General features: G+C 37.0%; 3 protein-coding genes and 1 pseudogene across 4 annotated transcripts; 1 reads left to right on the top strand and 3 right to left on the bottom strand.

Moving 5' to 3' along the window:
- Window positions 1-5,018: 5,018 nt before the first annotated feature.
- Window positions 5,019-8,967, bottom strand: LOC147505427 (uncharacterized). Its single transcript, XM_086557966.1, has 4 exons — window positions 7,990-8,967; window positions 7,733-7,873; window positions 5,415-5,440; window positions 5,019-5,327 (listed from the first exon to the last, which is right to left on the bottom strand). The coding sequence occupies exons 1-4, from the start codon at window positions 8,015-8,017 to the stop codon at window positions 5,265-5,267; spliced, it is 258 nt and encodes an 85-aa protein (XP_086414092.1). The 5' UTR covers window positions 8,018-8,967; the 3' UTR covers window positions 5,019-5,264.
- A 150-nt stretch (window positions 8,968-9,117) lies between these two features.
- Window positions 9,118-13,976, bottom strand: LOC147505426 (persulfide dioxygenase ETHE1 homolog, mitochondrial-like; annotated as a pseudogene). Its single transcript, XR_015193320.1, has 9 exons — window positions 13,842-13,976; window positions 12,982-13,110; window positions 12,699-12,808; window positions 11,352-11,486; window positions 10,778-10,819; window positions 10,588-10,647; window positions 10,452-10,505; window positions 9,612-9,636; window positions 9,118-9,493 (listed from the first exon to the last, which is right to left on the bottom strand). The product of XR_015193320.1 is annotated as a persulfide dioxygenase ETHE1 homolog, mitochondrial-like (transcript).
- Window positions 13,977-15,563: 1,587 nt separating this feature from the next.
- On the top strand, window positions 15,564-20,709 carry UCH3 (ubiquitin C-terminal hydrolase 3). The gene is made up of 9 exons (XM_086557965.1): window positions 15,564-15,724; window positions 15,911-16,042; window positions 16,166-16,207; window positions 16,967-17,072; window positions 17,551-17,609; window positions 17,727-17,801; window positions 18,890-18,947; window positions 19,331-19,407; window positions 20,428-20,709. Exons 1-9 carry the CDS (start codon window positions 15,650-15,652, stop codon window positions 20,515-20,517), a joined length of 714 nt encoding a protein of 237 aa, XP_086414091.1. The 5' UTR covers window positions 15,564-15,649; the 3' UTR covers window positions 20,518-20,709.
- A 1,342-nt stretch (window positions 20,710-22,051) lies between these two features.
- On the bottom strand, window positions 22,052-25,163 carry LOC147505424 (putative E3 ubiquitin-protein ligase ZFP1). The gene is given in 7 exon segments (XM_086557964.1): window positions 22,052-22,464; window positions 22,576-22,728; window positions 23,301-23,399; window positions 23,545-23,796; window positions 23,799-23,929; window positions 24,053-24,930; window positions 25,107-25,163. Coding segments are annotated over 6 exon segments (1,632 nt in total). The 5' UTR covers window positions 24,909-24,930; window positions 25,107-25,163; the 3' UTR covers window positions 22,052-22,323.
- Between the last annotated feature and the right edge of the window lie 520 nt (window positions 25,164-25,683).

Raw genomic sequence — 25,683 nt, 5'->3', positions numbered from 1 at the left:
CCGTGCACCATGCATCATAAACACATAACCCGGTTTATCTAGATCACCTGCATAATCGTCCACAAACCCACCGACATAACAAGTGCCTCCACCATAAGCTAATCCACATCCAAAGTACCCTTCAAGTACCTTAGTACCCATTTCATCGCCTCCCAATCGCTTCCCGGGATTTGCCATATACCTACTCCACAACACTAAGCTACCTGAAGAAATGTCCGCGTGTGCACACCATAGCATACATCAAACTACCCACGGCACTTCGCATAAGGAACATTAGCCATATGCTTTTGTTCCTCCAATCGAACTAGGAGAGAACTTAGGTAAAAGCCTAAAATGCCCAACTAAAGGAGTAGAAACCGACTTTGCATTCTCCATACCAAATCGAGAAATTACTTTCTGAATGTATTTCTTCCGAGATACAACTATCCGAAAGAAATCTCCATGCCCGATATCTTCTTGGCTCCACCTAAGTCTTTCATCTCAAACTTCGAGGCTAAGTTGAGATTTCAACTTGTCTATCTCCACCATGCTTTTGGAAGCAATAAGCATGTCATCCACATAAAGCGAGATAGATAGATGTCATTACCACGAAGCCTTCTAAAAGTAGACCACAATATGTATTCTCATGTTGCATCATGAATGTGTCAAAGCGCTTGTACCATTGCAAAACCCGTCTGTGACCGATTCAATTTGCATACATAATCTTCTTTCAAAGAAGCGACAAACCCTTCGGGTTGTCTCATATAGATCTCTTCTTCCAAGTCCCCATGCAAGAAAGCGGTTTTCACATCAAGTTGCTCTAACTCCCGGTTAGTGAGCAACTAAACTTAATAACACACCAATGGACGTATGTTTGACCACCGGGAAAATACCTCATTGTAGTCAACTCCTTCCTTCGTGAAAAACCCTTTGCTACCACTCTTGCCTTGTACCCGATCTTGTCCGGACTCGGGGAAGGACCTCTTTCTTCGAACACCCATTTATTTTAGATAGTCCTTTTGCCGCTTTGGCAATAAAACTAGGTCCCATGTGTGATTTTTATCAAGAGATTCCATCTCTGCTTTGCATAGCTACCAACCAATCTCTCGTAATGAGCATCTCTAACGGCTTCCTTGAAGCTATCCGCTCATCATCTTCGATATTCGGTCATATGCCACTAAATCCACGACCATAGTGTTTCAACCGTGCCCATACTTGTGCACTTCTTTAACTTGTCTCGTGGCCTAGGGTCAACCACTACAAGTTCGCGGATGCTCTTGCTCTTCTTCCCTCTTTGTTGGGTTCCATGATTTGGTACCTCATCATGATCTAACCGGGTCATCTGGCCAGATCGTACAAACTCAAGCTCGAAACTTCTATAGACTCACCATTCTGCCCGGTTCCCGGACTTCTTTGAAGATAACACGGGAAGTCTCATCAAAAGTAACATCTCTGTGACCCGGAAACTTGTGGGCTTCTAGACACCACAATCGTATCCCTTTACCCCATTTGCTGGCCTTCTTAGCTCTAGGATCTAGCTTGTCGTCCTCTCACATGGTAGTAAAATTTTGTCGATCCAAACACTTCAAGATACTATAATCGGTGGGTTACGACCACACCTCATAAGGTGTCCCGCAATCTATAGGCGTAATCGGGTGACCTATTATGCGGGTAACATGCCATGGACAGTACTCTTTTGCTAGGCGGCATTAGACAATAAACATCTTGCTCTTTCAAGCAAAGTTCTATTCATCCTCTCTGTTCCATTCTCATGGCGTGCGTGCTTTTTTTAATGCGGCAATTCCACTGTTTAGCGCCGCTGAGAACTCTTGGAAAGGTCCATAGGTATACTCAGTCGGGACCGTAATGTCTTTACCTTCCTATCGTCGCGATTCTCAACCCTTGCCTTCCACTTAAATGTCTCAAACACTTCATCTTTCGATTTCATCATATACACCCACACATAGCGAGTATGATCATCAATGAATGAGACATAATAGCGTTACCTCCCTTGGAAGCCACCACCGAGGGGTCCCCAAACATCTGTATGCACATAATCAAGGATGCTGCCCGTTGTCGTTGCTTGCTTGACTTGAACTTGACTTTAGTGCTCACGAACCCCATACTTGGCTTCTTCAAGTTCTTCAAAACCCTCGCTTGCATAACTTCGGACAAACCCTTTTCACTCATATGCCCTAAACAATCTTAGTGCAAATCATTACTACATGCACCCATTTCTACATCGCCTATCACCGTACTACCAATCGAATACAAGGTTCCATATTTTTGACCCTTCATAACAACCCAAGAGCCATGAACAATATTTAGGACTCCACCTTCGCCCACAAACTTGTGGCCTTTGGAATCCAAACCAAGAGAAATAAGACTTTTCTTTAGCTCAGAACATGTCTCACATCGGTTAGAGTCCTCACTACACCATCATACATCTTGACCCGTATAGTTCCAATTCCTACCGACAAGCAACGCGTCATTACCCATTAAAACAGGCATCAATGCTCTCATAAGAAGTAAACCACTTTCTATTCGATATGATAGGAACATCCGAATCAAGAATCCACCTCTCCGTCATATAGTCACACCACGGAGATAACTTCCTCTTCAGAGCACAAGCAAATTTGCCTCAAATTTTGCCTTACCTTTCTTCCATCTCTCTTTGTTCTCTTTCTTTCGTGAGGACAATTACTTGGTAATGTCCTTTTTCATTGCAATTGTAACAGCAGCGTACATTTTTAAAGGCTTCTTTGACTTGGACCTAGAATTATCATTACTTGAATAATTCGTTCGGAATAATTTCCTCTTGCCATTAGCCCCTGACTTGCATCAATGCTATTCTCTACACGTGTCTTCTTCATCAACTCATAAGAAAGAAGTGCACTCAACTTCATCAAGATCGGCGACTTCTCGTTCATGAATGTAGTCATTAGATGCTCATAACTTTTCAGCAGGAGAATATCAAACATGCCCTTGATCCTCATCATCCATCTTCATACCAACATTCAAATAATCCGCTAGGCGTCGACGGAACTCACTAACGTGCTCTTGCATCGTTGAACCATCGACCATCATGTACCGATAAAGACGAAGGTACATCTTGTTCGATGCTCTTTGTCATATACATAGACTCTAGTTTGAGCCAAATACCGCAGCGTATTTTCTCCCATCACACTATACATGACCTCATTAGCAAGACATAACCCGGATTGATGAACAAGCTCAAAGATCGAACTCTTCCCAATCATCATTGCTCATACTTACTTTAGATTTAATCCCGCCTTCACCTTGTGCAAACCTTGTTGGATAAGGATGTCCTTTACTTGGACTTGCCAAATCCCAAAGTTATTCTTCCCATTAAACTTCTTTCAAACCTTGCGTTTGACATCTTGGGAGCCATCTTTCAAGTTACACTAACCCAAAAGAAACAATTTCACCTCGAATTTAATCGAACACCTTGTCTACACAAATTTTTAGTACTAAAAAAATCCTGGTCGTGATACCCACGATACCAATTGTTGTGAATAAATAACTGCGAAACAACGTTACCCACCAAATCAATCCTACAAAAGATTGATCTTTCTCAATAGACAAGACTTCAACACCCTCCAAGCAATATCCCAACACTTCTCAATATCAAATAACAAGCATATGAAATAAAACAATCAATGTAAAAAAGAACAAACCACAAGATTGAGATATATCGTGGTTCGCAATTTGCCTACATCCACATCAAGAGTTCCAAGCTTTAATAGATGTCCGAGAAGCAACAAGTCTCTCTCAAACTCACAAAGAATGAACACTAACTCACAAAGAATTGTTCTCTTGTAATCACTAAAAGTTAGGTTTTCCAAAAACGATTTTGTTTTTATACCAAAAACAAAAAATCGTTTCCAGGCCCGCAAAAGACTTGAAAGAAAACCATGAGCGCTGCTATTAGTGAAAATTAACCACCGTGAGAAACAGAATTTTCTCTATTTTCTCTACAGCTGATTTCTTCTTAATACTGCAAACAATGCAGCGTATTAGGATCCTAGAATGACTAGGTTTTCAGACTGCCTTCTTTCAAGAGTGTACTTGGAACATATCCATTTCTGTTTTCATTCAAAATTCCGAATGTAGTTCAGACTTCGAAAGGACTTGTGGTAAAATTAGCATTTGCACTGTCTAAAAATACTGTGAAATAGAAATTTCAGATTGCATGGGGCATGTTGTAATGAAAATCAACAAAATTACCATATGTATTCCGTGTATCATAAGCTCATTATCTAAACCCAAATATCTAATATGTTTTAAGTTGCTTGGTCGTGCTTGTCGCCTCATATTTGACTCTATAGTTTTGCTTATCAAGCCTTTGCTAAGGCAATGTTTGCATTTAAGTACTCACGGACACAAAGTAAATCAATGGTTATCATTAGTAGATCGGTTAAGTAGGTCAAATTAGTATGTCATTGTATCATTATTGGCTGCAGATTTGCAAAAGTTTTGAAAGGCAGAATGAACAGGAGCAGATCAAGGGTTAGGTAGGTCATTACATGACATCCATTGCTGATATAGTAATATACCTACCAAAGGGATCAAATTCAGTTGAGACTTAAGAGTTAAGACTTCGTTGTCCTCATTTGAATCGATTTCAGAAGGTACTTCGGCGGTGTAAACACCTGCCCCACCTGCCAAGCACCTCAATCACCCTCTGTTTAGTTCGAATTATAACCAGAAAAAACAGATTTGCGAAGTAATCCAGCACAGGCTAAAAAAGCAGAAAAAGCAAAATATCATCTTTTATACTTGACTTATCTTTGCTTTGTGTCAACGAAGCTGGACACTATCATTTTCCAACTTTCTATACCAATAACTAAGAAAGGTAATGAGCTAGAAACAACAAAGAGAGATGGAGAAGTAGATATTAGGGGGAGTAAGAATAATTTCCTGGAAAGTGTGAAAGAAAGGTTTGCAGCTTCCTTACTAGGACTAGGCGGTGTTGGTTAATTACAAATAAAAATAAAAAGTAAGTGCCTATGATCCAGTAAAAGGAAAAACCGCTCTAATATGATCCCCAATCCAAGTTGAAAATGTCAACTGAAATGAATCGACCTCATATTAATTACAAAAGGTATTACCAAATCATTGATTCAGATTGATAGATAAAATGGTGTAACAATCTCTTTCAAGCCAGACGTCATAACTCTGGTTCACAAACCGGTAAATCGCTTTTGTTCCTGAACATGTTTGGGTTAAATAACAAAGCCCTGATTTTCTCGCAGGTGATGTACTCACTTAGATGGTTGTGATGAATCAAGCTGCATTGTTACCGGGCCATCGTTAACCAAGTTAACCTTGAGCATCCACAATAAAATAAAAAAAATTAGTCCGTTGTTACTCTCTGAACGGAAACTTATTTTATTATCTTTTTAGGTCCTTACCTTCATCATCGCCCCAAATACACCATCTGCAAGTAATGTAACACATAAATAAAGAGTTATAAACTATAATTTTGAAGCACCAAATAATAAAAATCAAGACCAGCCACTCGTTTCAATATGATTGGATATATAATGAGCAAATCAGAAAAGCACAGCAGAAACAAACTTGTATAATTAACAGTTAGGTTGCTTAACTTTTTCTTTTCTTTGGTTGATATTACGGTTGCTGAAGTAACTCAACACATGCATGTATAATTTGGTCTCAGAGTCCATTGGCCATAAGAGACCTAAAAGAAGTTTTAAATGTGCATGTTGATGGTGAACTGTGTTTTACTATGTAGAGACACAAAATTTACCAAGTATAAATAAGCTAAAATTTGAGTTATGTTTGTTTGGATAAAAGTTGAGACACCAGGGAAAAATCAAAGAAGCATCTGGCAACAGAAAGTCCCTATCACCCTACCCTGAAGCCTCTTTCTTTCTTAAATAGGTCACCCCCCATCTTCCCTCCCCCACAGTAGCAGAAGACCTTCTCTGCACATTGTTTTATCACGCTTTGCGAGCTCAAGAATAAATGATGGCCGTCCTTGTCGGGACGGATGCTTTCCTTTCAACCATTCCCCTATATCACTCCTACAGCATATCTACATCTTGTCCGAATCACCAACTACACATTCTTTGGTTAAGTTGCACCGTTTAACCATTGTCACCAAGTTCGGCGTTTTTTTGAAAAAAACGCGTTTAAAACCCGAGATATTGGCAAGGCGTCTGGTTCAAAAAACCCGTTTTAAACTTAAAAAACGTTTAAAACCCGAGATTTTGAAAATCTCCCGTTTAAAACTTTTTTTTTTTTTTTTTCTAAAAAGAAAACACGAAGAAGAAAAATGGGTTTTGGAGTTTACCTTTTTGAAAAGTGGGCGTTAGATTGACTTATTGAGACAGTTTTATTTTGTTTTGGACTATTAATAATTAATTATAAATTTTAAAGTTATTAACTTATTTGTAGAACTTGATTATGTCATTATGGTTGGTAATTAGTAGTATCTTAGAGTCGTGTTTTGGTACTGAATCTAAAACTTCTAGTATTTGGATGAGTAATGATAATTTGATACTTTCATATATTTGAATTTTCTTTCATTTGTATTATTTTTATTTTTATTTTATGTGTCAATTCTTTTTTCCACTCTTATAAAAAAAATCAAATTCTTTATCTATTATATTCTTTATCATCGGTTTTTACCGTTTCTTTTACGTATTGTACGTATTATACGTTTTAAACCCGTTTTACCGTTTTAAACCCGTTTTTTATGTCCCACGCTTTTTTACGTTTTTTTTCCGAGACGTTCCGTTTAAAACACGAACTAAGTTTTTTTCAAATACACCGTTTTAAACCCGTACCGTACTTGGTGACAATGCGTTTAACCCTTGCACTCACTTCCACAACTAACTTTTTTTTTTTTTATTGGTAAGCCTGTTTTAAATGAGATCAGTAACTCTTTGATGCTAGCGGGGTTCGAGCCCCAGACTTCTGGTATAATCACCTAAAGGTTTTACCGACTTTGCTAGTCAGCAACTGCCACAACTAACTTCTCTTGTCTTTTGTTCTTCTTTAATGACAAAGGAAGTCATCTTTAAGATTTACTGACCTTAGTCTCATCCCTTTTCTCCCTCTTATCCCAATAACCCTCCTACCCCCTCTTCACTTGGAATTATTTGTAACTACATGTGCTTCTGTACTGGAATTATTTGTAGTTCCTAAGGAATGCATGTGAACCATTGTAACATGCAAATTCATCACAAAGACACTTGTTCTGAACTCCTCATTGAAATGTGATCAAGAAAGGTTAGTCTGAATATATAATACTAGAGACTATATTCAATTTAGTGGTACTAGAAGAACTTCATTCCTTTATTTAGAAACTGAGTATTCTGAAATCTGAATCGCTTCAGAAATGCAGTATGTCTGTTTTTACGAAGACAAGTTGGAAAAGAACACAACAACTACAGGGACATACATCCTTGAGAAATTATGCATGACTTGTTTCACCGTCAAACCCAAACAAAAATTTGGGTTGCTATCACAATAAAGCGATAAAACGAAGTTCAGTAAACTATATACATATTCAGCTCAAGTATCTTGATTCTAGAAATGAACCCACCCTCTATGGCTCTACTCAGACTAACATTTTATTTTTTACTCGGACTAACTCAGTAGAAAGATAAACAGTGAAAGTTTCAAAAACTACAGAGAAGTGAAAGACGTATGGAAACAAACATGAAGAACAGAATGCATGAAAGACATTACTGATTGATCGTACCTTTTATCGAATCTGGATTATAGGATTGGCGGAACTTTTCAACTAATGACTCATAGAAAGGCTTTGCTTTCTGAGGCGGCATAGCAACATGAAAATCTGGCTTATTACCCTTCAGAACTCCAAACAATGTGAACTGACTCACTGGAGAAACAAACACCACATTACCATTAGTCCACTATTAGTATCATTATTCAATTCATTTATTTATTAAATTTTTTGTACTCTCGAAAAAAAGGTGCACTAATCAATTGAATTACCCAATAAAACTCCATAATCTCTCTGCATAACATGCAAAGTGAATAAGAAACTAAGAACTCATTGCAACATACAACCAATGGGTGGGTGCATTGAGTTTCTACCTATTCAATGATTACAAATAAATAAAATGAATACACACAGAGAGACTTACATTTTGATCCCACGCTTTGCCAGTCTTATCATTCGAGAACAACCTCATGTTCAATACTTTCCTACCTAAGAAACCTTTTTTCCAATCCTTAACCAGGGCGCATGGGGGAAAGTAAAACAAGTTAATTATTATTCTACCAATTCAAAAGGTGCCAATCTAGATACAGAACTTACTGTCAGGGCCAAGGAGGGAGAGAGTGAGAGAAAGAAGAAAGACTTACAATTACACTTCTTTGGGGTTTACCATGAGAAATGCAATCAACAGGTTATTGTTTACTTTTCCATTGCCAATACACGGATGTCCCTCTAATTCTGAAGTTGTTGACTGTTGAGAAGATATAAGATAACATACTTTTCTGCATGTCCCCAAAATTTTATTTTTTATAAGCACCTTGAACTCTCTACTCTTTTCATCATTCTGTTACTAACGTTGATCCAAATTTAAGTCCTTATATGAAATTTCTATAGGTAGGAAGCTGTTGTATAACTACTTTCGCAAAAATAAAAGTGTCGGTCCGTATCATAGACAGAAGGAAATAGTAATTCAAATCACAGAGTCAACTGAAATGATCCATCATACTTGTATTCTTTACTTGCCTAACCTATAAACTGATAATTAACATAAGATAAGAGGAACTTTAAGAAGCAATCACTTAAAAAAGTTGCCCACTGCGATCCTCGTGTATAACGCTATTGAGGGACCTCTCACTATCATTATATGAATCTAGACAGACGACAACAACAACGAGAATGATGAAGATGAGGATGAGAATGACAAATTTTTAAAATATTAAAATCCATTCAAGAGACAAGAATGATTTTTTTAAAACAACGCCGTCTCTTGAATGGATTTTACCTATTGCTGCAATTGAAACAGGAATGATGATATGGACATAGTGCACCGACGACACATAGTATATGAGCACTCAATTCATAGTTTCTAAAATGTGTAAAAATCAAACTGATAAAGAGCATAATTCTCAGAGCAATGCTAAAAAATTATTATAACATGCTATGAAAGAGAAAAAATTCCTGCCCAATTATAAAATCTTCTGGAGGCCTCAGGAAACCCTATGTTACCAAACTAACAGCGTCGTCTGAGCTTACAACAAGAAAAAGAAAAAGAAAAAAAGGCAAGTATGATGGGATATAGTTACATGTACACCACACAGAATACATTTTCAACAGGTTATTTATTCACCACTTTCAGAAGAAAACCTTGCTTTGTTATACTTATCGTGTACACCTAGGTTGCCAGAGGTTCACAAGATTTTTTAGTTACATCTTGCAAACCACAAACCATATTTGCTGGGACTGCGACATCTATCATCTTCGGGTATGGTAGATTTAAATCTGTTAAGAAAAAAAGTTTCAAAATCATCAGTAGTTGTATAGAGCATAATCACAATTCCAAGTTTTCAAGGTGAAGTTTCAAATATGCCTAATCGAGTTCAAATGCTACTACACTTACTTTCCATGATGCTCTTGAATGTATCCTGCCAAAAATTTATAGAAGAAACAAGCACCATGTCAGTTGTGGAGAAATGACTTCTTACAAAATAAATAAATCTTCACAAGTTCTATTATGTATTTTGAAAAGGTTTTGAGGCTCAAAAAGAAATACTAATTGTTATCTAAGCACCTCAGAATATACTTATTCCATGTCCATCGACATCTAGGCAGCTAGAGGACATCCCATTAACAGCAAACCGTTACAGTGAGTCCTTGCTTGAAGCAGATGACATGAATCTAACAAATAAAACATGTTTGGACAAAGACTCTCTCTCTCTCTCTCTCTCTCTCTCTCTCTCTCTCTCTCGGGATCAATACATCATGGTTTTCATACCATGGCCCACAACTTCACCCACAAGATGAACTAGAACCTAATCTTTTGTGGATATGTCCAACAAACCTTGAAGATCACCTTCACAAAATTTTAGCTCATTTGATGATATTTAACAATGTTAAAAGATGATTGCAAAATCGAAAAATATGGGCTGTTAAAAAAAATTTAAAGTTGTCAACAATTTTTAAATAGGTTAGAAATTTCCAAATGAGCCGAATTTTTGTGGAAAATCTATCCATAGTTAGTAGATCATATCCACAAAATATTAGCTTTTAACTCATCTTGTAAAGGGGCGTGGTATAAACCATGGTAAACGGATCCCTCCCCTATATATATATATATATAGGGAGCTTTTAATTTATTTAGTTAATTTTGATAAGTAAGATTTTTAAAATTGATGTTGTTATGTTCCCTACGTAGGTGAGCTGTTTAACAAGAAGGGAGACTTTTAAGGCCAGAGGGTACCTCATCCTTTGTTAGACGAGGATTAAAGAGCATCTTCTCTCCTACGGTGCTAACCTGAAATTCAAGAAAGGTCTGGTATCAGAAGCGGTGGGTATTATACAGCAACATAGACATAATAGATAAGCAATTTTCTTACAGTGGATCCTTTGTAGTCATGAGCAGGATAGACAAATGTGTCCTTGGGCAGTGTGAATATCTGACAACATAAGCAAAATAAGACAATAAAAAGGATATTTGTGATCACAATTCCATATATCCGACATGAGATCCGAGTTTCCTTAATCCAATACAAATTACAATTCTACTCTCACATTTCATGTCCTTACCTGTGAATGCACTGAATTATAAAGCTGAAGTGAACTTCCTCCCTGTGTATACAATTGAGAGACGGTGTCAGCTTAGTTTTCAGTTTGCAAAAAGATGACTGGTGGAAAAAAAACCTAAGCTCTCATATCCAACCAGAATAATGACATTACATAAAACTTCAGCAGACCATCAAAATACTGGGCTATAAGTATCAAAGGAATATTCAAGTCTCCTATTTGTATGTTTTTGTTCTCAAAGTATTTTTCTTAGAGTTCCCCTCCCCTAGTAAATACCCTGAAAAGAGAGCACAAATTTATCGATTCACGTGGACCATTGTTATTAGGTTCAGATGCACCTATTCTCTCCATTACATAAACAACAAATACTAATATCCTGTTTCCGCCTAAGAGTAGTAGTAGAGACAAAAACGGCTTCTATCTAGGCAGAAAAGTGCATTGATAGTAGCTCGCATGGCAAATCGCCTAGAAGAATATAGATACATAATATAATTTTAACATTTTTTGGTTTCGCAAAATGATTTCTCTTGTTGCTTTTATAACACTAACATATTTTCTGAATTCGCAGAAAAAACACCTGAAAATCTGTTCTACCACATTCACGAATGAGTAAGGCATCACCAGTAAATGCCATCCTCGGTTGAGGTTGGTCAGGCCCATCTCCTGTAACATAAGTGACACAACCTAGCATGTGACCAGGAGTTGCACGCACCTGTAAATATTAAGAACTTGACTTCAGTTGGTATTCATTGCTACTAATTATTTTGCACTTTTGCAGTTAATATTATTATTACACTGTTAGTATAATCATTATGGTGGCTAGCGCTACTTCATAATGATAAGAAGAGATATATAGCATAAGGTCTTCTTTCTCAACAGTATGGAGCCCTATGAACATTAACCTATTTGAGGTGTCCCCGGCCTGTTAATACTAGTCTAGTTGACTAAACTCTAAAGAGGTCACATCTCTATGCACAATTCTTCACAAGTATTTAGTGCGCAGGAAACCCGTTGACCTATGAACACATACAATTAGACCAATCACTGCTAAACTTTAAAATGTGCAAAGGATCCTGACAAAAAAGACCACTCTTAGAGGTGCAATGGCTCAGATGCAGTCTTCAAAGTGTATTATGTACTAACGGAGCGTACGGTCTTGCATTGCATGAAAAGATAAAATGTGATACTTCCTGGATGATAGTGATGAGTTCTGCCTCTTCCCCTATATGTTTATTCCTAAGAATAATATCTACAGTTCTAATAAAAGAACACATAGAATTAGAGAACAATTATCTTTTCATTTTTCTCTATCCAGACAGTAAATTTAGTAACGTCATTAACTATTTATTTATGTTTTAAAGTGGAAGAGCATCATCTGATGGATCTGTATCTATGTAAAACTGACACGACATTTTCTAAAACTTCGCCATTTCGTAAACTATGTCATAAATCGCGTTTTATGCTCATATGCAACAACTGGAATTAAAGTGTAGAATACACAACTGTTAAGCATATGCAAGAGAAAGTCGGGAACAATTCGTCATTCATATATTTTGGAGTTCTAGTATTAGAAGAAGTGGCATTTGATGAGCATATTGTGGAAGTAGAAACCATTAAGAGTTCAAGAATAGTGTGGATGAAGGAAGAAAGAAAGCGCATGTATGTAATCTTTGACAAAAGATATGGAAATTATGAACCCACTAATTAGCATAAAGGACAATAATGACGCAGCTATTTGTCTTCCTCATGATGTTAAGCCATCGATAGATAGAACATCTGTGAAAAATACATGTTTAACATAAATGCTTCCACAGTAGGACCTGGAAGCCCATTTTCAAGTTCATGTCATTTAATTTCTCAAATTTTCAAGATCATATTATGATACACATAGAAAACCAAACCATACGGAAAATGATACCCTTACCTCAAGGAACAGATTGCCAAAATGTATTTTATATCACCATGTTCAACGAAAAGATCAGCTTTTGAATTGCTGGCTTTTGAAATAATAGATTTAACTCCTGGAACCTTGTTCTGCAGGAACAAGGCACAACCAGTGGAGAAAAAATAGGTCATAACATGTACCCAGAATGTGCCATCGTTGAAGTGTTAAAACATTCGATAACAAAATAGACTTATTATATTAAGAAAACCTTAAACAAGATATACAATACAAGAAGAGTATAAAAGAAAAGGAAGCTAGAAACCTTTATAACACCAGTTCCAGTGACATGATCAGCATGGACGTGAGTGTTTATAGCGTAAATAAGCGTCAATCCTAATTCTTTTATGATGGAGATGTCTCTGTCTGCTGTCTTGTCAACCGGGTCAACCAACTACAGAAAATTTCCAGTTAGTATGTTCCCCAAATAAGTTGATCAATGAACAAAACTAATGCTCAATTCTAGAAAATGCAAATCAACAAAATTTCCTATGAAACTCGTCACAAAGGGTTCAAATTAAAGTCCCAAACAAAACTTGCTGCAGCGATATGTGAAGAAAACTATAAAACAAGATTATAAAATCATTTTGAAGAACACATAGCAACAAACTATTTAAGGCAAAACAGGTGCAAGTAATAATTACTTAACGGTGTAATAAGTAAACTCAAAGCTTACGAAAAATATAACAAAAGCAAGAAAAAACCATGGGCACAAATTGTGGAAAGAGTTTGCGCACAACTACGTTGTCAGGGGTGAGGTGAAGCATTAGGCTTCCCATCTAGCCTAGTACTTAAAATAATTTATTTCCTCGAAATGATCCAAATTACCCGAATCGTCCGTTCATCAAATTATCATATTATCCAAAACTTTAAGGCGCCTTGAGTGCTTAGGCTAATTAAGTAGTTAACTAATTATCAACATTCTAATGAAACAAACTCATCAAATTATCACTATATCCAAACTTTGTCACTTAACAACTTCTATACATAATACATAATCCAATGTATCAGAATTGCCCCAGGCCACCTCATCAAAATCATCATTGAATATCAATTTTTTTACTAGTTTATGATACATAACAAAGAAACAACATTCCCATATCACATTAATGCATCAAAGCTTACAAAGCTGGTAAGTATCACTATATTTGGGTGAAAAGCCAATACATATCGTAAGGCCACGGGATACTTGGCATCGAAGTAGCAGAGTGCCAGAGTGTAGAAAAGCAACTTGCCACGTTGCCACATATAAAGTATAAAGTGGCGTTGGTATTCAGCATTCTTGACCAGTACAACGATGTCACCCGATGAAAGCTCTTCCGCTAAAAGGTGGCTTCCACTTGAAGCCAATCTCGAAATCCTGAACCAGGTCTATTTTGTTCAAATTTTAAATGCCTGGCATGGGACTATTTACTATATCTCTTAGTTTTCTTCTGTTGGATTGTCTGATTTGCAGTTCATATGGGGTCTTGGTCTTCCTGAGGTTGAGGCGGAGTTATGTGATGTTTATGGTTTGGATGATGAACTCTTGGAAATGGTCCCAAAGCCTACAATTGATGTTCTATTCCTTTACCCATCACTGCAGAGGTCATTTACTCTCTTTTTTGTTCAAAATCTTTGCCCAATGCAAAACTGAATATGGTAGTGACTATTTTCCCAAGTCAAAACGAAGGTGAAACCTTCAGCCGAGATAGTGGCTGAGTTATGAATTTCGACGGAATGTTGGATTCCATCTCTTGTTTTTTTTTTTTTTTTTTCGGACGGAATGTTTCATTCCGTCTCGCGTGATTTTTCGATTTTTTTTTTAAATTTCAGACGAGATATTTCATTCCGTTCGGAGCGTTTTTTTCGATTTTTACGTCCAGACGGAATCTAACATCCCATCCGAGATTAATATTTACCTTTACATTAGGCAGCCTCACCTTGTTTTTCACCAAAACGATGGAAAAGAGGGAAAATACTGCCTACGTGGAGGTGAATAATAGTCGACTGCTTATATCATTGCCAATGCAAGCCACTCTTATTTACCTCCACGTCAGCTGTATTTTCCATCTTTTCCACCGTTTTGGTGAAAAACAAGGTGAGATTGTCCAATGGAAATGTGCCTATTATTCTCGGACAGGATGTTTGATTCCGTCTGAATATAAAAATCGAAAAAACGCGCTGAATGGAATGAAACATCACGTCTGAAGTTAAAAAAAACTAAAAAGAAATAAAAAAAACACGCAAAACAGTCAGAAAAAAAACGTAAATTTTTAAAAAAACACATGAGATAGAATAAAACATCCCGTCCGAAGTTCCCAACTTAGCTACTATCTTGGTTGAAGGTTTCACTGTCGTTTTGACTTGAGAAAATAGTCGCCTTGATATTCACCTTTGCATTAGGCAAAGGTTTTTGACCATTTAATTTGGAGGTGAATTTTGTCACATCCCCTTGATATTCATCTGCATTGGGAATGCTCTTAAAGGCTAAATCTAAACAACCCAGAAAATACCAATCAACTGGTCTTGCCTCTCTCTTTCTTTCTATACATCTCTCTACATTCTTCATTAACTATCCATTTCTAATCCAATATTCTTAATGATTAAGTTTGCGGCCAAAAATTATGCATAGTCATTAGTCAATACATTGAAGTTAAATTTGTGATATATTACCGAAATTATCGCGGTATATTACAAAATTTTGTGGGTAAGTTGAGGTAAGTATCACTATATTTCGGTGCTGAAAAACCAATACATATCGCGAAAATCACGGGACACTTGACATCGAAGTAGCAGAGTGTAGAAAAGCAACTTGCCATGTGGCCACATAAAGCAGGGGGTATCAGAGGAAAAACACACATAAATAAAGTATAAAGTGGCGTTTTTGAAAACCATAAAAAAAAAAAAAATTCACAACAATCGAATCTTGAAAACCCAGCAGTAGTACTAGGATGTCTGCACCCGATGAAAGCCCTTCCGCAAAAAGGTGGCTTCCACTTGAAGCCAATCCCGAAATCATGAACCAGGTCACTCCCGAAATTTTAATATATTATTCGTAGAAAATTATGTTTTTATTATTAAATTACTAGTATGGAAGTTTAAGTATTGCTTTGGGTATGAAGCACAATGATTTAAATAAAAATATCGGATTCACTTTCTTTCTACTTCTCAACTCACTTTTCCTCTGTTGGATTGGATTGTCTGATTTGCAGTTCATATGGGGTCTTGGTCTTCCCGAGGTTGAGGCGGAGTTCTGTGATGTTTATGGTTTGGACGATGAACTATTGGAAATGGTCCCAAAGCCTGTAATTGCTGTTCTATTCCTTTACCCCATCACCGCAGAGGTCACATCTCTACTCTTACTTGCTCTAATTTGTACAATCATTTACTTTCTTTGTTTCCGCTTGAAATATGGAATGGTTATATTTCCTACTAAAATCTCTCTTAGTTTTTCTTACTTGTTTCAGTCGGAAGCAGAGAGAATGTTGGAAAAAGATAGTGTGAACAAGGTACATACTATTTGATTGATCTTTTTTCTTTTCGTTTTTTTATATGCTGAGTTGATTTTATCTTCAATTATTTGATATACATATATATATGTGCAAACTCTATCAGTAGGAGGATAATCTACATTTTCACTTTTTGGTTCCTATGAGCACATCATATCCTAGTGAACTCACATTGCACATGTGGGGTTTTCTGTTTTGTTCTTTCATATTTTGGTCTTTGGGTCAGAGACATCATTGGCGATCAGAATGATTCTGACCCTAATGAAATTATAGCACGTATGTATGGTTATCTGTTCGTGTCTTTCAAATCTTGGTCTTTGGGTCATTTGTCAGCAAGATCGAAACATCATTTGCACTTAGAGTGACACTAGCCCGAGAAATTGTGAAAGATTTAGATGCACTAAATAAAATGAGCCCTAGGCATTGGCGAACATAGTCTGAGTTTAACTTTCATAATAATTAACCTCTTCAACAGACCTAACATACACACGTTAAATTGTAAAAACAACTTGAACTGTAATTTTATGGTTAAAGTCAACTCTTATTATACAACAGTAGTTTATGATTTCCAATCATGCTGGATTCCCAGTCCTAAACGAGTTTATGTCTCTGATTTTGAAGAATATAATTAAATTTCACTCACATTTCACAGCATTATTTTCTTGAAGGCTAGCATTTAGTTTTCACTTTTACATTGACTCTATTGTTTATGTTGCTCTGTTGCCTCTTCCAAAGGGAACTTATAAGAATGCCTTGTAGGATGTGAGTGATAAAGTTTATTTCTTGAAACAAACTGTGGGAAATGCTTGTGGAACGATTGGGCTTCTTCATGCCGTTGGGAATCTCTCTTCGGAAATCAAGTTTGGTAAGTATTTCTTATGTCAGTTGTTATGTGGTCCTATTGTGTTTGCCCTCGAGTAGTATTTACATATGTATACCATGCAGCTAAAGATGTAGGTAGTTCTTTGTAAGACTAGGTAAGGCGGTTTATCAAGGGATCTCTATACTTTATGTATGCCATGCTTACTCTCTGGAAAGTGCTCCATATCTCTAGTCTGCTTGTTATCAGCTGCTATCCATATTTGTTTATTTGTGCCCCATTAATTTAATTCCTATTTCCTTATTTGAAAAATGAAGTGCTTTGTGTATTATTGTGTAAATTGTTTCTATTGAAGTGTTACTCTTATTTGGAATCTCATACCATTTTCTTAATGGCCTTAGATGTTAAGCATCAATTTTGGTTTCTAAGATGATTAAATGCTATCTTTTATTTTGTTTAGAATGCTTCTGATGCCTGGTTCAAAGGTATTAACATTTTTGTGCTTCCATTTTATTATATTCAGTTGAAGAATCGTACTTGGATAAATTCTTCAAATCCACCGCTAACATGGATCCTCTGGAGGTTTTCATCTACATTAAACTTTTCCTTTCCATTCAGTGATCGGTTGATAGAAGCTTTGGTTTTTGTTTCAGTAAGAAACAGTTATAGTGGCTTACTTTTTACCTTTGTGCTGTGTAGCGTGCAGTTTTTCTTGAGAAAGATAGAGAAATGGAGGCGGCACATTCAGTAGCTGCTACTGCTGGTGATACAGAGGCAAGTGCCAATCACAATATTTTATGGACTTGATAAATTTGATAGATTCTCTGGTGTCACCTAACAACTTCAGCCATTCAACACTTCACACATACATATACAGTTCTACAAAAAGAAAGAAAAGAACGAAAGAATTATAAAAAATAATCACCAGTCCTAAGATGAGAGATGTACGTCAATAATCAATTATGCGTCTTAATATACTTCTATTTTCTAAGATAATCAACATTTGGGCGGGAAGGGTGGGGGACATTTTACCTGCATTTGTTTTGTAAAAGATCTGCATTACGAGACATTGGAACAGGAGACCAATCAGTTGAATCTCCAAATAAGTGACCTATTTGTGTTAATGAAATGATAAATAAGTGCGCTAGTAAAAGAGGATGTCGAATGGTCTAAATGAGGTGTTACATGGCTGCATCTTTTGGAGTCCAGTAAAATATCCCCAAACCTTCCCACCTATTTCATCTGTTTTGACCTATGCTTCTTGTTTTACTTGGTACTCCTTATCCCTTACATGCCTGCACAGGAATATGCCTATGGACATGGATACGAGTATTAGAGACAAACTTGACACTTTCAAGAGTTAAGACAGAGATATGAAAAACTGTACTTCTACCACATTAGTGCATCTATCTGTTTCCCAAAGCTTACAATTAACGGCCAAGTATTATGTCAAAGGATGGTTATTTCTTAAGATTGCCATATAATGCTCAAATTATTGTATATGATTCTAATTATTTTAATGCTCAAATTCTTGTATATGATTCTAATTATTTTAATACTCAAATTAATGAAGAGTATTCCCCTAGTGTCAAACTACAGATATCCATCCTACTCTATAGATACAGCTCAACTAGGTGTCCGAATATTATTAGCTGTAGTTTTTCAGTGAAAAAGGTGATTCAGGGGAGTCTCAAAGAGACTCTGTATGTGTTGTTATGTCCAACACCTTTCCCCTTTCCTAAAGTCTGGATGAATGGCTTTTTTATCACATTATTTTTATTTATTTATTTTAAGTTAGCTCAGCCCTTTAAGGCATATGCGCCTTTGTGGTGTTATTAAGAAAGTGTATTTTGTCTCAACAGGCTCCAAATATCAATGAGAGAATAGATACTCATTTTATATGCTTCACGTGTGTGGATGGTACGTACTCTTGTGTGATTTTATTCTCTCTTTTTTCTTTTTTCTTTTGTAACTGTGGAAATACAATGCTTTGGTGTTTATATAATGAGATATACAATTTAGTTCTTACTTTACAGTTTGCACAAACCATACTGGCCATTGCAATGGTTATGGTTATATTTTTTTAATTGAAGTTCAAACTTTTCCATTTTAAACAGTATTCTGTTTTTTTTTTTTTTTTTAAGTTTCAAATTTACAGAAGAACCATCTATTTTCTCGTGCTTTCTAATAGCCATGTTGTGAACTTGTGGTTATAAGTTATGACACACAATTTTAACTGTCTGCTGTGAACTCATTCCATTCTTGGTTTCAAGTACTGACTGTTATAAAACTTGTATTTGCAGGAGATCTCTATGAGCTTGATGGAAGGAAGTCTCAGCCAATATCTCATGGTGCCTCTTCACCTAGCAGCTTACTTCAGGTAGTTCCATGTAACTCAACTCTTTCGATGTTCAATAGGATAAATGTCGGAGACATAACAAAAGGAAATATTTGTACAATGTAGGCGTGTCTTCTTTGTCTCTGCTCTCTAGTATTGCTAGGAGCTGTCCACATATATTGCGATGACTTTGTTAGAACTTGTTTATCTACTAGACCATGATGAGACCCAGAAAAAGAAAAAGGTTTTGTTTAAAGGGTTAACTAGTATTACCCCCACTAGATGAGCCAATTAGGATTTCCCCCTTACTAGATGGGGAAATTACGGTCTCCCCCCTAAGCACACACAAAAAAAAAGTCAACTTGGATTGACCGTGTTTTTTCTGTGTGTATTTGGGGGGGAGACCCTAATTTCCCATCTAGTGGGGGAATCCTAATTGGCTCATATAGTGGGGGAAGTCTTGATATATGTATCCGACCCATTCGTTACTTATATAAGAGAGAGAGAGAAGTGGAGTATATGGGAAGAAAACAGTGGAAACATTCACTTGAATGCCTAAAGCAACTTTGTCAAAAGCAATGGTCAAAGAAGCTGCTTGGCAGCTCATTTAGTTGGCAAAGTGTGTGACAGTAATATCCACCTGGCATTTATAAGCACTGTTAGCAGCTCTTCTATTGGAGTATTAGAACATAGGATTGACATCCCAATTTTACTCCCTCCACTTGACATGTGTATGTTGACACACTCATAAATAAGGCGGTTGACAATACGTGTTGTGCTGCAGTCTAGAAGTAAGGAATCAAACGCTAGATGTGGGCTCATTTTTTATAGTTACGACAATTGGAGCCAAAATTTACTTCCATAATTGGTTGTTCTATTACATTATCCCCTCCTATATTGTATTGCAAGTTTTAGCGATGGTAGGTCTACTATAGCACTTTGCCAGTTAGAGGAGATTGATTTTAGCTTGTACATCCCATATCTTTTTACCTTGGACTTCTCTAAAATTATTTTAAATACGTGGTACCAGATTATGACAACAAAGGTTTTATTTCATTGCAGGATGCCACGAAAGTCATCAAAGCAATGATCCAGAAAAATCCCAATTCGTTAAATTTCAATGTCATTGCACTTTCAAGGAGAACTGAGTGAGCATTGTGAGTTAGCTGTGTGAGCTCAGTTATGCCAAATTTTTAGCAGATCCAATATGGACACACTTCGAGTCGAAGTTTCTTTTCTGGGTTTTGATCTCTTAATAAATAGTTGGACAAGTCCCAGAATTCGTTTTTAATTTACTAATTAGGTGCTTGCTTACCAAATCTTAATACAGAGCATACTTGTACATTGATTTTGCTTTTCCTTCGCCAAAGAGGTTTTAGTTTATTTTTTTGGACATCAGCTGATTAATCTCAATTATGTTGAGACATTAGGTGGATTGAAGTCGGGGTAGTAGCTGCGGCTACTACTTCTCCTTAATCCACCGGATGGCATACGAAATCACCGGAGATGCTCGACCCAAGTGTCCCTATTTGAATTTACTGCAGCCATGAGGTTCAAATCCATTTCATTTAGCGCAGGGCAAAAGATTGTAGTTTCTTAGCCATCTGCTCTGCTACCTGTTTGCCGGAGATGGAAATGTAGACCTGGAAATTGTCTCTATTACTTTATGGTTCTTCCCATGGTCACTTCAGGTACTCCAACAGAAATCTCTACCACCCATACTCTCCATGGCGTACATGGAACTAATTATAGACCAAAACGAATGGTCCTGTGTTATTTTGCGGATGAACCATTTTCAGCTTATTTGTAACTTCGCTAGTCTTTTCATTTCAAACTGTCGAGCATGCAGCACCAACGTAGAGGATGAAATATCAACCCCTATGTGGTTTACGACAACTGAGCAACAACCAACTTAGACGTCTTCACAGATGCCGTGCTGTTTCTGGGAACTAACTAAATCCTTTCTGAGTTTAACAGCATCCTTCCCTTGTTAATGAAACATAAGACAACTGCACCGCTCACTGTGCTGGCTTGGCTACCAATCACACTGAAGTGTGCTAGATCAGTGTGAAGTAGGAATGTAGGATCTTTAAGGCGACTCAGCATTTTTTCTAAAATGAGGTACCACCAAAGGACTCATCAAAGAGGTTGGTTACTATTGGGTCGAAAAAAGGTTTTGGTCTCAAACAAGTTAGATTATCAAAAGCTTATCTTACGGCTGTAAAGGAATCTGCAAATTGAGAAAACAATCGATTACCCCCAAGTCCTGGGTTGTTCGCCTTGTTCCGGACATGACGAAGTTTGGTAAATACTTAATGAAAAGCAATGTTTATCCCTCTGTGTATTTATGCGGAGTTGGTTGCTCCATTGCTCTGCAGCAAGTATCGACCAACCACACATCAGTAAGTCAGTAACACCAATATGAAGTCCGAAAGTGGAGTTTAGTTGAAACGGAGCACAGATCTGCTGTTTGCCTTCGTGCAGAGGATCTGATCTCCATCACCACCTCCTATTTGGGACGCATATATATTACAATTTAAAACTACCTCCAACATAATCTCACAACTCACAAGTTGGTCGCTGAAACCCCCATTCAGCACAACTCAAAAAAAGGACTATATGAACCAATCACCAATGTAAATCAATGATAATACAAATCTTTCATCTGACACGAAGGGAGACAACATTCTTAACAGACCAACCAAAGTCAGCTTTTCATTATTTCCACGTTTTTATGGCATCTACAACTAAATACAAGATACCTTTTTACAACTTCAAGGACTAAAATGTAGAAGAATAAATAAGAGTTTATGGTGACCAATGAATTGTTTGGACATGACTCATACGAGCTTGTGTTAACTCATATCCATATGTACAACATGGAATGGAACATGAACATGTTCTGTTAAATACATATATGTTAGTATTAACAAAGGATCTATCTTTCACTTGGTTTTCTTAACCATCCTCCACACTGATAGCTTGCACTTTGCAAATGGGGCAGACATTCTTCACTTGCAGCCATTTTTTAATGCAGTCTGCATGGTATTCATGCCCACAACCAAGAGTTCCAACCTTCTCTTGATTTCGATACTCAACCTGTGAAATGACAACGAACCATCATCCTCCTCAGTCATCTAATACAACTAAAACAGCGGTCTAATGGATAAACTGAAGTGAACTTAAGAAAAAAATCCTTGAATCATATACCTGGCAAACAATGCATGTCCCAGTCTCAACCTCATTATTCATATCTTTTGAGGCTGATGAAATGTACACCCTTGTCTTAAGATGCCTTAAGATGGTTTCTTCTGGCAATCCAGTTATTACGCTTCCAATCTGCTCCCCTAAGGCTAGTAGTTCCTGCAATTACGGCAAAAAACTCAATTAAAAAAATTAACATAAGAGTACGAGATGTCGAGATATAAAAAGAAGGGTAATTATTATTCATCTTAAAAGGAGAGGAGGGAGCTGGGACTTGCAGATTTTCATCTTACTGATGCATAACCAATAACAATCCGCTCTTTGAGGAGTATAGATGATTTAAAAGGTTACTTAATAGTTGGTTTTTGTTGTTCAACTGTGTGTCACACTCCACATTAAGAAAATGAAAATCATATATCTTGACAAATCAGTAAAACAAAAAACATGTCATTATAATCCAAACTTCACCTAGCGATAATAGCAACAGTAGAAAGGAAAATGCTAGCATGACACCTTAGAAGAGAGCTGCACACTTGAATAACAAACCAGCTCTCTGAAAGACATCTTTATCCTTGGGAATCCAACAAAAGTACACACTTTATTGGACTGCCAAGAAAGATAAAGTATGTCTTCTAATAAGGTCGTATTAGTGCAACTTTTTCAAGGGTCATGTTAGGCATTTCTTGAGAGGGGAAGGGGGTGGGGAATCAAGCATGCATTCTCCGATTTACCTCATAAGACATGTCATCTATATCCAATCGCATATCCCTGTGTCGATCAATAAGATTTCCAACCTCGTAGAAGCCCGGAATTTCTAATATGGCAACCTCCTTCACACATCACAAAGAAAATAATGTTAGGGTCATATAAATAGATTGGACAGCAAGTGAAGGTAATACAATATTAGTCATAGAGACTCTAATTGGCCTTAATGATATAGAAGTACACAAGTAGTAAGAAAAAGAAAATCTATACATCTTCAGACATATATCTCAAGTGGGGGCGATTGCTGTTTACTGGAACTGCGTGGTGCACTCCACTCCTATGAGGTCGATAGATCCTATTGGGTGGAAGGGGCCGTGGATGCCTAGACCCTATCTCTAAATCATCTGGTGAATGATTGATAGTGCCATGGTGCAAGGTGTTGCTTGTCGTATGCCTGAAGGAAGGCACTGTTGCTTGAATGTGGAAGTTGTTATGGACATGCATTGCCTGCATTGGTGGGGAGGAGGAGGATGAAAATGGTGGTGGTGCATAGGAGGATGAAAGAGAACTGTAGAATTTCTGCTGTTCATGGCGTCCGTATATCCCTGTCCACCCATGCTTGCAATTTCTGATGAAACTCCATTGACATTTCTCCCTGTATTTAATCAAAACCAATCTTCTATTAACTTTTTACAGTATAACTTCTTCACACAATGTATAAAGCATGAAAAAGGATTAAAAGTAACTAATGGAAGTCATGTATGTATGATCATATTACCATTTAAATAATGCATAGGAGTATAATTCCAAGATGAGGTGCTTCCATCACTAGCAGAGGTCCCAAATTGTTGTTCTACCCAGGCAGCTGGCTGAAAGGACTGATTAATATAATTTCCCTGGGCTAAATGGTTTGGGTTAAGCAGCATAGGAGATTCCACTTGTAGGCCTCTACTCCTCACACTTCTTGCGGATCCTCCTCCTGAGATCAGTGAAACACCATTCACTCCATACTCTGGTGGTACTGAAGCAGTAGCTTCCAGAACAGCAGCTCCGGATTCAAGTTGCCCCTCAGACTGAAGAATACCAACGCTCGGTGGTGGCATGCACAGAGAAGCTGAACTTGAGCTTGCTGAGGCATTAACATGTAGGTAGCTTCCAGGAACCCCTTCAGCATTCTTTCTCTTGCCCGAGTTTCTAACACCGTCCATGAATTGATGATTACCCCCAAAATCACTGATACCAACTGCGGCAATGCCATGATGACTGGAATATGGCAACTGATCACATGAAACATGAGATATAGGGAAAACTCTGTTAACAGGTGGAGGAATCATGCAAGGGCTATGGAAGTTAGATGAAACACCCAAGTCCATATTTGTGACAGGATTACGATGCTGAAGACCATTAAAGTGGCTCCCATAGAACATACTACTGTCATGACTGTTTGCAAAATGATGCATATCAATATTACTTGCACTTCCAGAAGCTGATAACACTGGATACATGCTGGGGTGTGGAAGATGTGCATTGTTACCCACAAAGAAGCAATGGTCAGGATGAATATGACCCTGGGCTTGTTGATCTATATCCATATCAACCACCTGACTTGTGCATACCATATTTCTTTCTCCCATTTAACGTACCAAATAATTCCTGCTTTCAAACGTAAAGAACGCAAAAAAGAGTTCAGAACCCACAAACATAATAACAGTCCTATCCAAAAAGTTTCACATTCACAACAAACACTCAATTAATACATTCACCAGCATTTTATCAACAAAATCTAGACAATTAAAACAAAGAAACATAGCAAGGGGAAATAAAATATTTACCTTTTATCATTAACAAGTCCAAATAACACCAACAAACAGAATTAATTAAACACTTTTCTGCAGCAAAAAGATCAAAACTTTACCATCAAGAAACAGCATAATTACGAGAATAACAAACTCAGTTTAGCCATGAAAGAATTATGATGAGCAATCAGAAAAGAATCCAAATTGAAAAGAAAAACTTACCAATTTGAGGAAATTATTAGAAAGATTGAATGATCGGTTGAAGAAATTCGGTAGAGAGAGGAGAGAGAAAGAAGAAGAAGAAGAAGAAGACCAACGGTCTGAAATCTAATAATAAAACTTTATTTATCTGTTTTTCATTATTATATACTATTTATTTATGACATCATTATAGTCAACTATTTTGTCAACTCACGTGTCTTGCACGCGACTTGTTCTCATGAACGTTATTGGCTTACGGAAATTGAACCCTACACTTCCTTAGATACAAGTATGCAAACTGAGCTACACATCAGTTGTTCAATCTTCAAACCGGTCTTTCAAGATCGATAGGTAGTATGGTTTCAATGGATTCTGATTGTGTGGAATAAAAACAATGAGGGGCTAATTGAAA

Source organism: Coptis chinensis, chromosome 4 (assembly GCF_015680905.1).
Source record: "Coptis chinensis isolate HL-2020 chromosome 4, ASM1568090v1, whole genome shotgun sequence".
NCBI lineage: Eukaryota > Viridiplantae > Streptophyta > Magnoliopsida > Ranunculales > Ranunculaceae > Coptis > Coptis chinensis.
The sequence above is the reverse complement of the archived record's forward strand: the minus strand, read 5'-3'. Positions and strand labels throughout refer to the sequence as shown.